The sequence below is a fragment of the Anser brachyrhynchus genome (assembly GCF_964034855.1).
Source record: "Anser brachyrhynchus genome assembly, chromosome: 4".
NCBI classification, from domain to species: Eukaryota; Metazoa; Chordata; class Aves; order Anseriformes; family Anatidae; genus Anser; species Anser brachyrhynchus.
The window spans coordinates 66311687-66325441 of NC_137698.1; the positions used below are offsets into that span (position 1 = coordinate 66311687).

At 37.7% G+C, this 13755-nt stretch overlaps 1 protein-coding gene across 1 annotated transcript in view; it reads left to right on the top strand.

The window, feature by feature from the left end:
- Positions 1-13755, top strand: part of EVC (EvC ciliary complex subunit 1) — a 54533-nt gene that overhangs the window by 37282 nt on the left and 3496 nt on the right. The window contains 6 exon segments of the mRNA XM_080588972.1: positions 2469-2578; positions 3891-4101; positions 6880-7086; positions 7895-8039; positions 11136-11244; positions 13195-13321. Of these exon segments, the coding sequence (XP_080445098.1) occupies positions 2469-2578; positions 3891-4101; positions 6880-7086; positions 7895-8039; positions 11136-11244; positions 13195-13321 (909 nt within the window).

Sequence of the window (13755 nt, forward strand, 5' to 3'; positions counted from 1 at the left end):
TCCCTTCAGTGTTGCATTTGGGTCTGTATGTGTGAGTTCTTGTAGTGTTTTGTGGAGTCGAAAATACCCAGCCCTCCAGTTCTATCCCAGTGAACAGCTGAAGTATTGCTTCCAGTAAAATACGCAATAACTGTTCTGTTCCTACCCCCATTTGATCCTTCCCTTCTTGATCATCTTGTTCCTTAAGGAAGCAAAACACTGGCTTAGTATTTGGTCCAAATCTCAATCTTCCTTATTTAACACCCCTACTTAAATGCATAGTAATGTCCATTCTTTCCTCTTTGTTCTCATGCTACTTTATGGCTGATGTACTTGTACTGCTAAGTTTAACAACAGTGCAGGGGGAGAATTTTTTGCTGTGTTCTAAGCTTTCTGTTGGTCTCAGAGGATTGAAGAGACCCATTATAAATTTTGGATACAGATTATGTTAGATGCACTCTCAATTAAAAGGTGACTCATTCTTTTCCGCTAAAAGAAAGTCTGTGCTCACCACTACAGAACTACACTATTTCCTCAGAAACAGTAATAAGTAAACAATTCCTACTGCAATTCCTACTACAGTCCCTGTCTGTGTTATCATTCTGAGTGTCTTTTTGGATAGGTTTTATGGGCAGCAGCTGAGGTGTTACATTTTTGTTTCTTGACTGCAATATTATATCATTTACAATTCCAGAAAACCTCTCCTGTATCTTGGTGGACTACTTCTGATTTAAACTGCATGCTGTTGGAGAGCAGGTGGGCAGACAGGCCCTTCAAGAACAACTTCTTGATGAATACCAAGTCTCCAAAAATAATGGGGAGCCACATCTGAGCCACAGGCAGCATCTCGTTGAAAAAGGTTCTCTAGAAAGTAAAAGGTCCTTTTCAGCCCTCTTTTAACTGCTGAAAGAGACAGTGAAATATGCAGTGCAGTGTATCAGCTTGGTCAACCAAAGAATTTACCAGACACATGCAGAGAGGTGTGAAACACTAGGGAACCATATCCATAAAGCTGCTAAAGGGAAATACTGATACAGCTATTATTGGCATCTGTCACAGTGATACCTGGAGACCTGGTAGACTTTAATTTGTCACTCACAGTATGCAGTTGGAGATGACACTGTGCTTGGCTGTGCTCTGTGATTTTCAGAATCACCCAGGCTCAAATCAGTTGAGGTCTGGCTACCCAGGCACATCTTGCAGCAACTTGTGAAAGTAGCTCAGGGGGCTCCCCAGCACCGTGCAGACTTAAGTGCTGTGCCTCTCATGCCCTTTCCATCTGTAATGTTGACTGCCAGCCCATACTTCCCAGGCACCCCGCGTGGGAGAACGTGCTTTGGTAAGGTTTTCTTAATGGAGAGGGAATAACAATATGTGCTGCTGTGTATGCTGCAGAGAATGCACTGTCCGAGAAAGAGATGCATTTTTCTTTTAAAGCCAAAGATGAAGTGCTTTCTGATGTTCTGCACTTCCCTGGGGAGTTAATTCTGTGTTCACATATAAAGCCTCTCCTGCACAGATCACTGCTTCCCAGGGAAAAGACCATCAAATCCAATATGAAGGCCCAGGACCACTCCTAATACCTTGCACTAAGAGAGGCTGCACTTATGCATCTAATTCTTTGCTGGACATATTGATCTAGTGAAATCTTGCTGTCTACAATAACAGAAAATTTACTCCCTCATGTTCTGGATGAAGATGGAACATGAAGTAAAGCTGTCAGAGAGCTGGAGTGTTATATTTAATTTAGGACTCTGCATATGTCTGCAAGCAACCTGCTTTTACCCAGCTGCCAATGTAGCCTGATATATACTCTTCATCTCACAGTAATGGAGTTTGAGCCTTACAGTCATTTCATCTTATGGCCTATTATTCATTAAATGCTGGCAATACACTAAACAAAATCTAAGTCTGTATCTCCAAAAGTTTACAGTCTAATGGTGAGTCCATCAAAACATTTCAAGATTAAATTCTTTGATCTAAATATCACCTTGAAGGAGCTGTAAACTCACAGTCCTAAACCTAATCACAACATCTCCATTTCTAACTATTAGCACTGTGTACTATATACAAAGTGTAATGAAAGATACCTTTATTTTATTAGGTGAAAGTAAAAACTACATCTCTACTAGTGAAAAAAATGAAACAGAAAGACCACTGCAACCTGCTGATAAGAGTCGGTGCAGTATTTTGTGCCACATTGTTCCATTGGTTCTCTGTTGGTGAAACCAGGGAATCTGTAGGAGACACAGCTCAGGGCTGATCCAAATCAGTGGAGTTTCTTTTCAGTGAATTTTGATTAAGACTTTGATCATTAAGAAAAAAATATTCCTAAGAAAATAATTTGAATTCAGCATGAATTTGTTTCATGGAAGAGGGGAATTACTGTTTCTAACCAGAACAAAACAAAACAAAACCAACTTTAGATAATTGATATGGTCACTGAAATCAGAGTATCTTACAGTTGTGATTTTTTTCCCTGCTTTTAGCTATGGATAAATGAATATGCTCTCTCTGCTGTGATGCAAAAGCACCTGTCTGAGAAACAGGAGAAGATAATTCAAGGTGTCGTGAGCAGACTAGGCTGCCTCAGTGATGAGTAAGTACGGTTTTATCGGTAAGCAGTGCAGTAAAACTGCAATGCTGCATGCACAGATAAAAACCCATATATATCACATTGCAGAAAGCAGTGTTGAGGGATTCTGAGCATCCTCAGACAGAGAGACAGTTTCTGTAGGTATTAGTCTGAGTAGTAAAACAAAATGCCGACAGATATGATGATTCCTGTTAAGGCAAAAGTAAAGTCTTCTTTGATTTGTCAAGTGATGTACATTCTGTATATCTGTTCCTATGTTTGTGAGTTATTCCTAATCTCAAAAGTACATCGAAGTTCGCTTTGTACTCTGTATCTCATGCTGGAGTTGGATATCTGTCAATATAAAATGTTCAGTCATTCACCTTTACCTTTGCTTTCTGCTATTACAATACTACTGACCATATCTTTGCATGTAAATGACTCCTGGCTCGCATTCTCTGTCTATATTCACCAAGGAAACTTTTAGTTTTGTCTCATCTTTGTTCAACTAAAGTCTCTTTGAGAGACATACCTCTCGATAAATAAATAAATAGATAGATAAATAAAATTTGTGTTATCTGCCTTATTTTGATTAAGATAACAAATGACTTCATTCATCATAGTATCCACATTATCAAAGATCAATGCAGTTAAAGACTTGACTATCTGGAATATCGGTGTTATTGCCAATGCACTCCTTTATTTTGCATCTACTTCTCAGTTCAGCCTCCCATTTTCATGTTCTCTGACTTCAACATTGCCCAAGATTCGGTACGTAGAGAGCTCGTTGCACACAGTAAGTAGAGACACAAACCCGCCTTGAAGAGTATCATCCCAAATGTGCACACAGCACATTTCGTTCATTTTGTCCATAATTTACTTCAAAATGTGTTCTTTTGAAAATTCACCAAAAACTTGTTCCAGCCATGTCTGCACTGCCAGCTAACACTATCACCTTCAGTGTCTCATCCCCCCTTGTTAATCCAAGACATGCATTTTCTTCAGCTTGAAATAGCTTTCCTGTAGATCTGATTATATTCTCCTTTAATCTTATTTCAAGTCTCTTATTTAAAAAAAAATGTAATCACAGATGCTTATTTATCTTTTTTCTTCCTATTTTTATTTTAATTTAACTTCAGAGTGACAGAATTATATGTCTATCACAGTGTTATCCATTCATTACACCTGAGAAACATTGTAAGGCATGCTTAGAATGTGTGAGATGTCACAGAGAGAATAGTAGCTGTCATCTTTCAGCAATGACTCTTCCTGAGCATGGGTGTGCAAAATCGGCAAGCAGCTTAGCTGGTTGATTTTTAATGAATTTTTTTTACAGGTCTGTTAACTACATATTGCAAAAACACCGGCTCCTGCTGTGTTCAGTACTGAGAAGGTTAACTCTTCGAAGCATTGGAATGGCAGCTCTGGCCCGCATGAGGATGTCCAGGAAGAAGAGCTTGCTTCAGGAGCTCAGAGAGCAGCACATCCTGCAGAAGGGCTCTTCCCACTGCCAAGATGAAGACCAGTGGCAGCTGCAGAAGGCAGTGGTAGGTACAGTGTCCCGATGGGTTTTGTCCATAGTCATATGCTCTGATGTCTGGCATTAGAAGTAGCCATGGGTGAGCTCCAAAAAATAAAAGTGTTCAAGTTCCAAACAAAAAATACTGTCAAAAATGCACCCACTCTTGACATAGGAGGTACCAGAGTGTGCCTGTTGTAGTTTTAAATTCCCTAATATTTTATCTATTGCCTATCTATGATAGGTGTTATCTTTCTTTAATGCAAAAGTTATCATAGCAATCTTATTCGGTTACCAATTTTATATGAAAATAGTAATTAAAACAAATCATGGCAACATGTATAAAGACTTCTATGCAAGTTACTGTTTTAGTGTACGAGAAATTCCTACTAACTGTTCTAGGGATCATTATATGCACTTGGAAATTTCTTAATATCAGAATAAATTATTTATTTCCTCCAACAGACCTAGGAAGTTATATACTGTTGTCATTTTTCATTTTTCTCTTTTCTTTCTCCTCTGTCGATGAGATGCTCAGCATCTGTTCAACTGACATCCTTCAAAAGAATCTGATTCCTGTAGGATGGGAGAAAATTTAACAGATTTTTAGACTTGATATTCCCACAGGTCACTTTCATATCTATTTGCAACTGTGTTTTTAGGGTTACTCTTCCCGGTTAATATTAGGTTTTGTAGGTTATTTATTTACTTGGACTGGATACTTACCTAAAACAACACAGCATTGCTGATGTCAGCATCAGAGAACCCTTCCCAGCTGGCATCAATGTTAGCCCCCGCCCAACCCAGTGCTACTGCACATCTGGGTTGAACCCACCCAACACCTCGTAGCTGTGTGCTCCATGCCATCACTGTACAATTAGCAGAGAATTAATATTGTGTATGCCTTCCAATTTTGATGTGCGTAACGTGAACGCTAATTCTCTTCTTGAAAGAGGAATAAGGAAATTCTGTCTGCTGCCAGCTTCATATTTGATACTTCTATCGAAGTAGTTCCTCTTAAGTGTGAACATCTCAAAATATCATTAACCTTCACAAGAAGTAAAATAAAATACAAATGCATGTGACTGCATTCCTCTTGTTTCTGCATTTGTGTGCTTTCCACTGTTACATCTCACTTAGTTCCCGCAGGGACATTAATTGATTCAATCACTGTGTTCCCTAGAAAAATGAAATGTTCACAGGTATTACTGTTATTTTGGTCTCTCTCCATTACAGCCTCTTTCCAAGGCCAGCTAAAACCAGTCTCACAAAGACATCCTAAAAATACACACATAAGATCCTTGCTGCCAAACAAGTAGAGCCTAGATGTGGAACTGTGAAAAGTCAGCAAGACAAAAAGTGTTAGGAACAACTTCCAAAACTAGAACCAATGTATAAGGAGTTAAGGAAGAGGTTAATTTGCAGACACTCAAACAGAGTTTAAGACATACTGTGTTGGTTTAACTAAATTTAATTTAAGTTTGTTCCAATTTTAGGCTAGTGTAGATAATATTATGCCAGTCTGTTTATTTCATATAAAATGTAAACTTTATTCAGGAAAATACCACTATGAAATCCTACCTTGGTCAGAATGACATGACCAAAAAAAAAAAGAGAGAGAATAATTTTAATGATATTTCATCTGTCTTTAAAAAATGTCAAAAACATGTCTGAGCTATAAATGAAGACATGTCAGAATAGCCAGCATTAATAGGGACATCATTATTTTCCACAGATGAATGTGGGCAGAGCAGGTTCTTTTCCTACTTGCATTTTTTATTTCCAAGAGGGAATCAAATAGGTAGTGTTGAATCCCCCAGAATAATTTAATTATATTTAGGCTTAAATGAGAGTATTAGTATAAGAGAGACATCAGCAACTCAATAGAAGGCAATCTGCGGAAGACTGTGATACACATAAGAAGGAAAGAGCAGGTTATTCTGGTGTGTCCTATTGTGTGCTGAAGAGAGTTTGGAGTGAAAGTGAGTTTAAAAAGAAGCATAGAAAATGGATGGTCCAAAGGACTCAGGGGACTGAAAGCCTTAAGAAGATGCATCTTCTAAAGTGTCATAAGTTTTAAAACTGGCATAAAGTATGTAAGTAGGGAACAATTTTTCACTTGTTTCTGATTTCTTGTTTCTAATAAAAGAACAAGAGAGCACCAAGCAAAGCTACTAGATGGCAGGTTCAAAATTAATATGTTAAGCCACAGAACTCACCAGGTGCACAGAGTGCAAGTGGTCTCTAAGTGCTATTAAGCACATTCATGAAAGGCTGGAAATACAAATATGCCAAGTTTTTCTCAGGTAGACCCCAAAACTGTTAGAGTGTTCCAGAAACATAACTGCATGCTTGCCTTGTTCTTCTGCTCTTTATCAAGGTATCCACAACTATCCCTTACTGGAGTCAGGGTATTTGAGCTTGATCGTTTGTATTTTTAATGGAAATAAGACCCAATTCAACAGTACAGAACACAAAAACAGGAATGCATCATGTGGAAATGACTAGTTGGACAGGATATAACTGTTGTACATATCATGACAGAGACAATAGCTTTGGTGCCAAGACAAATATATTAAGTGGCTGTACTGGAACTATACTGGAATTAAGCATTACGCTTGATAATTATTATATAAAGAAATTATACTGGAATTAAGTGACTGTACTGACTTATGCTGGAAATGAGATTAAGTATTAAAATAGTAACATTCTGAGTGGCTGTAGGACTTTCTTTTACAGTGATGCTGACTAAATTTGTGAACTCATTTAAACGGCAGTGCCTGCTATCATTTTGTCTGATTACCAGGAGTCCCACATTTTGGAAGAGGAAGAGAAGCTTGAGGAAGAAACACAGCAAACCCTTTTAGAATTTCACCAGCAGTTAGTCACAGAAATGCAAGAAGCTCTTCAGTTTCTTCAGCAACACATGGAGCAAGTGATTGGGCGGACACTGCTACAGCATGCCCGACAGGAAGCTGGAAAAAAGAAATCAGATGACGAACAGGATTTCAAGGTGTGGAATTGTTCAATAGCAGCTTTCTTAACAAATTGAGTACTACTTTAATAAATTGGATGGCAACCTTATATATATGCATTACCCTATATCTAGAAGTATCAACAGGAGAACATTATAACCTGTTTTAAAACTGAAGATAACTTGCTGTCTATTTACAAACTTAACACCAATGTCAACTTACTGTATTTTTGAGGGACTCACTGGAGCAGTCAGAAGAGGTTTTACTAAACCAAACCTCAGAACATAAAAAGAATGGAAAGTTCTTGATGACAGAAAATCACAAACATGAGGAAGAAATGGAGAATTACCTATTGATAAAGATTTTGAAGTTAATTAATAGTATTCATATATTAACAGCTTAATGGATATAGTAAATAGATTAAATTATCTTGTAGATAAATACATAAAAATGAAAGTCAATTCATAGATTAATAAATGCAGTTGTTGCAAATATTTGGATTTTCTGTATAAAGGAAAATTGTACTAGAACTACACATATATTGATTTACTTTACCGGCAGTCGGGTTGATGTGCAAAATGGGCTATGGAGATAGAACAGACAGAAGAATGGTCCCTTCCCAGATGTAGCTGAGAAAGATTTTACTGTAATTTTTCATGTTGAAATGTTCCATGGATGAATAGAAATACCTGTTTTCCAGGATATCAGTTTGTAACTTTTTTAAAGCACAAAATTCACAATCTTTTATGCACATTAAAGATTAAATTTGGTGTTCAGTTTTAGGCAGATCAAAGCACCTAGTGTTTGACTTAGAAAATGAATCATTGCTTGTACTGTCTACTGCAGGAGAGGCTGGTGGAAGCTGCTGTAGAAAGTGTATATGGGACCAGCAATAATATCAGTAGACTGGTGCAAAACTACTACCAGCAGGTAGGAAAAATCACGGAAGGCTATGAAGGGAAAAAAATTCAGCAACTGAAATCCTTACAAGGTATGTATGATATTAACTGTAAAATAATACTTTTTTTGTAGTAGATAAATTCATTTTCTTTTTGCTGTAAAGATCTCATAAAGATAACAGAAATACATTATTTTAAGTCAAACAACAAAGTAAAATAAATGTGTAGGTCCATTTCCATCTTTGAAGGAAAAGTAGTAGAGCTATTATCATCAATAATTTCTTGAATTGCAGTCACAGATGCAGGATGTTGTTACTCAAGGTTTGTATAACAACACATAGAATAATGACTTAGTATCAGAGATTATAGTTTAACCATGAATTCTGATTCACCAAGCTAAGATCAGAGATACTACCACCGTCACAACCACCAGTAACTGATTTTCTGGTGCTCTAAAGCTTAACACAAGGCAGAAGGATTTAGAATGCAACAGTTGTACAAGTCTTAGGTTGTACATCCAACCTCTACCATGAGCACAGTTCAACTTACTATATTTATATATGAAACTAAAATGAATTAATGGATTAAATACTGATAGGGAAAGTGAGAGGGTATATGACTGGAGTCTACAAGTTGGACCTTTCTCCTATAATGGGGAAGATCTGTGTCTTCAGTCCTCGCTCCCACGTTAGAAAACATAAGCATCATTGGCAGACAGTCTGCTTCCTCTGAGGTGACTGCCCTCAAGTTTAAGAAGGAGATTCTCTTTTTTGACTCAGTGAAATATTGTTCTCTGCAATAGAGAAGATTCATGGGAGGATCAGCAAAAAGTTAATCATTCCTATCCTGGAATGACGTATGAACTTCTGCATTATTTCTTAACTGTCAACTATGACCCTCTCACAGGTTGTGAAACTGCTGATGAGGTTTATGAACTCCTGGATCCCACAGAAACACGGGCTCTTTTTCTTGGAATTATTTCTAATTGTTCAGTTCCTTTAGGACAGGAAAAAAAGCAAGCTGTAATTATTGATTTCTCCTGTAAACACTCTCCCCTCCCCTGGATGAAGGCTGTTGGCATTAAATGAAGATAGCGAGTTAGTAGAACGGCAATAGCATCTAAGACTAAGTATTTGAGACACGTGGAGTGGATAAATAAAAACTGTTTTCAAAATGAAAGTTAGCAAGTTTAAATAAATTTGATTCTTTAACCACAAAAGAGAATTTTTGAAGAGAAACAGGCCTATCCACTCAAGGCTTGGGTCCAGAGATAAGGCATACTTGGGTAGGAAAGATTCATGAGCCCCAGTTAATAGATAGCTATGCTTACTGGTTACAGGAGAACCCATGTGTTTTGCAGTGCCCGTTGTTGTGGACCTTGAAGCCTTTAATATTGGAAGCTGAAATAAAAGGGTTAGGCAAAATCTGTGCAGGGATTTTTGATGATCTATGTTGTAGACATCGGCAGCCAACAAGGCATCCAGTTACTCAAGTTCTCACAAAGTCTTTCTGAAGACTTCTTTGGCCCTGATTCAGCCGACTACAAGCAGAGTCTAAAATCCCTTCGATGTGGATTGCTTTAAGCAGGAACTACAAAAGAAGCTTGTTCCAGAACACTCCTCTGACGTGAACTGAGCTGATCCGGTATCATTACATACTTGAATGTTTTGCTTCATTGGCATTTTGGTATTGCTGTCTACTGGTTTCCCAAATAGCCTGTGAGACCTGGAATACCAGTCACTAGAGCCACAGTCAGCCTGGTAATTGCTCTTTTAGATCATTTCTTTCTCCTGCTGTTTGTGTGGATATATTGTTGTTTCAGTGCATTGATGTTCCATGAACTATGAGAAAGAAAATTAAGTGTGTAAGCAGCTACTAAAAGAGCACATTTTCTTTTCAACTGAGGAAAAATAAAATCCTTTCTTGCTGCAGTGTAAGCCTACAGGCATGGGGGAAGATGAGAGAATTTATGTTGATAATAAAAGCAGGCGTGTTTTAGATTTGGGTGACCAGAGAGAAACCAAGCTGAAACTGAAAGGTCAGATGAACTGGTACAGTGAAAAAAATACTGCAAACATATATGTGCATACTCTAAAGTGGCTCGGTTTTTCTGTAACAGCTCCTTCAACTCCTTCTGCTTTGTTGGTAGCTTTTCCATTAGGAGGAGTGAGCAGTGGGTCTAATGAGGGTCTCTGATGTTTAGTTCACATATGTCCTTTTTTAACCTGAGTCCTAATTTGTGATGCAGACTGCATGTCTTTCTCATTTCAGCTGTTGTATGGCCCCCAGAAGCACTTAAATTTCTCCCTGTGATTCTTAACAGCCTGAAGTGCTGCCCCTGGGCACAGCCAGACCCTCTATGCCCTGCCATCCAGTCAGGAGGCAGGACACACGTTTCTTAATTTTTAGAAGGGCCTAATCTGGTATGTGATTTTTCAAGCACGTTTACCACAACGAGAGAGTGATTCCCCTCACCAAATACAATGTCAACCTCAGAGGTGCCTGCCATCCTCTCCCAGCATTCAGAAAAAGTTGGATGCCCCCCATATAAATGTTATATACCTTAATTTGTTATATACCCATCCATCTCCCTCCTGTATTTTAGAAAAAAACAGTGGTCCACAGCAGTAGGTGTGAGGAAATGGGTCGTATCTGGCAGATTGCTACCAGGCAGGACTTCGAAGACAAGACTCAGGACCCTGCTCAGCAGATAAACACCAAGCAGAACTTCCAAAATTACTTCCCCTTCAAACAAGGGGAAGCATAGTCAAGTTAGGCATTCCCAGGACTAAGTGGCCTCAGAGCTGAGGGTTTTTTTGTTTGGCAGTTTTCATTTAGAAATTTCAGTTTTTGCTTAAGGCATTAAGGTGTTTTCATAAAATGTCTCCTTTGAATTCTGTGTTAATCAATCACTTAGTGGGAGAAGCAGATAAGAATAATAACAATTCCCTGACATTACCATCACAGCTAACAATGCACAACTTACTGTCTGATGTTTCAGCAAATCACAGTGGCAGAGCAAGTGGATGTAAGAAGTACTTGAGATCTCTAAGGAGCAGTGACTTTGGAAGGACTACCTAGAACAGGAATTAATTTGTGCTGATGAAAGGCATAAATTGTCAGGTTGCCAGAACTCAAAGCAAGGTTTGTAGTTTTGAGCAGAAGATTTTACTAAACCATTATTTCAGCAGAAAGAAATGAAAGGAACAGACTTAGAAAGAAAGAAGAGAATGAACAGACATTGAAAGAAGAACAGACCAAAGGCATCCTGAACATATCATCCACAGTCCACCAAAGGTAAGAGCAGGCACAAGTGCTACTGACTCAGTTTAAATGTTTTGACTTTTTGCAGATCTATATAAATGTCTAGCTGAATAAATGTTCTGGGCTTGCATTTTATATTTTGTCCCTGATGGAAAAGAAATATCTGTTGCCAAATTTTGTCTACGCTTTGATCTCAGAGAATTACTTTTTGATGCTCATTAATTACAGACTGGAGAACTATATAGAGACAGTTTGAAAAGAGAGAGTGAAAAGCAATGCCAAAACACATGCCAAATTAAAAAAAAAAAAAAAGATAATACAAATGTAGGATGGGAGCTGATGGTGTCCAATTCATTACATTCCATTGTTTCTGCTTTAAAAAACAAGAATATATATTAATTTGCTGTTGGGTAAATATACCATAATGAAGATAGCATTTTTGAAGCATAAATAATATCAAAATGGCAAAATTTCATTGAATGCCTTTGGACAGTCAAGATTAGTTGCACAAAATTTAGGCTTGACTGCCACAAATGTTAAATAAAAATCATGTTTAATACATTATTTATTTTTTGAAATTTAGACTCTAGACAAAAAGCACTGACAATACAAAGGAATAAGTTGTCATAAAAAGCTGTATTATATAAGTTTGAAGGACTTTCAAAATGACATGCACATAATGTATTTTTGTAATCCTTTTATTTTCTTTACTCTTGGTTTATTATCCAAAATAACACAGCCTGTGCAATTTTGTCATTGTAAAGAGGTTCATTCTTTTTTAGACATTCTGCTACTTCTAAATTGAAAGAAATTATTGCCCACTTTCTGTTTTTCATCCTTGTTTGAATTAGTATAGAAATAGATTCATCTAACAAAGGGCTTCAGAAAAGATCTGTTAAGTATTCATTATCAAGTTCATCGTTTATTCTGACATACAAATTCACTTTTAGCTGTTGTCTCAATTTTTTCTCCCATAACCTGTTCTAGTACCTTAAAATAAAATACAATTAAATTGGGCTTCATGCAAGCAGTAAAAATGTAACAATTTTTTTATCTAAGCTGGTCTCATAACAATTAGTAATCAAATTCAGTTTCTTGTTGCCATTCTGATTTCTTTTAGGGTCAAATCCCAGTCGTGCATTAAATCAATGACAAAATTTCTATTAATTATCTAACTCCTGTTAAACTCAGCAGAATTTTTTATTTGCTTTTGCCCTTGATGGAAGGTTATGAGTGTGAGTTCAAAGAACAAATTTTGAAAGCTAACCTTCTGTGAGCATTGACCATTACAATAGCAACTGCAGTATGTGTAAATGTCAGAAACGTTTTGTGTTATCTCCTTCCCTGAGGAATGCGATGGGTGATTGACAGTTTTGCTTCAAGGTAGATCAGGCAAGAGAACAGAAGAATTACAGATTCAGCAAAGTTGCAGCCATTCAGGTTCTACTGTATTAATATTAATATTAATCCTTAACAAGCACAATAAAACCAGCAATGAATATAGTTGTCAATGCTCACAACACTGGGTTTCAGATTATCATGTTTCTGGCTCAGTGTCAACTTGGTACTGAAGAGCCCTGAATGAGATGCCTAATTCTTAATCCATTATCCTCACACCTGATCTTCTAACAGCTTGTCTTTTTGGCAAGCAGATAGGAAAAGTGACTTGATTCATTGCAGAAAACATACAATGATTTTGAAAACAAACTTCAAAGTGAGAGCTGAACTCCAGCTCCCAAAGTCCAGGCGTGGATGACCCAAACTGCTCCACCCTTAGAAAGGAGCTTGTATTCTGTGGTGCAGGCAGGTTATTAAAATAAGTAAAGCTAATTAAAAATCTACAGCAAAATTATTTGTCCCAGCAGAGACTGGTTGGGCTGATACTGCCTTTTTCTCTACAAAATCTTATAAATGCCCTTCACCAATATTGTATTCCTCCCTTGAACTGAACAACAAAGGTACTTTAAAATTTCCCTTTTCCAGGATGATGCTGCAGCAAAAGAAGGTTCTGAGTCAATTTGAACTGCACCAGCAGATTCGTCTGGAGTCTCTGAAACAGAAGCTGCAGGGATTGCATCACCTAGAAACAGAGCTGGAGAATCAGCTGAGGGTAAATCACGATAAAATGACTCACAGATCTGAACCAGTCAATGACAAAACATCTGTTGTTTTGACTCTTACTGTTTGACAGATTGTAAGGGTCTCTTCACTGGCCCAGTTGAAATTAATGCTAAGATTCGCAACTGTTTCCACCCCTGAAGCTATGGCTCAGACCCCAGCAACACATGTGGACAGTTAACAGTTTGAAACCATATACTACAGAGAACCTGGGACTTGGGTGGGGGCATTATATTCTTTATCTTATCTATTGACAGTTCTGCATCATGTCTATGGTGAGTACAGGCTCGCATTTTGGTTACTTGAACATCTCTGTCTAATCAGATGGAGACTGTTCAACCTCCTTATTAGTACATCGGTGTGCTTGAGTTCACAGCCACGACAAGGAGGATCAGGACCAAATGCCAGGTAGTCGCAACCAGCCAG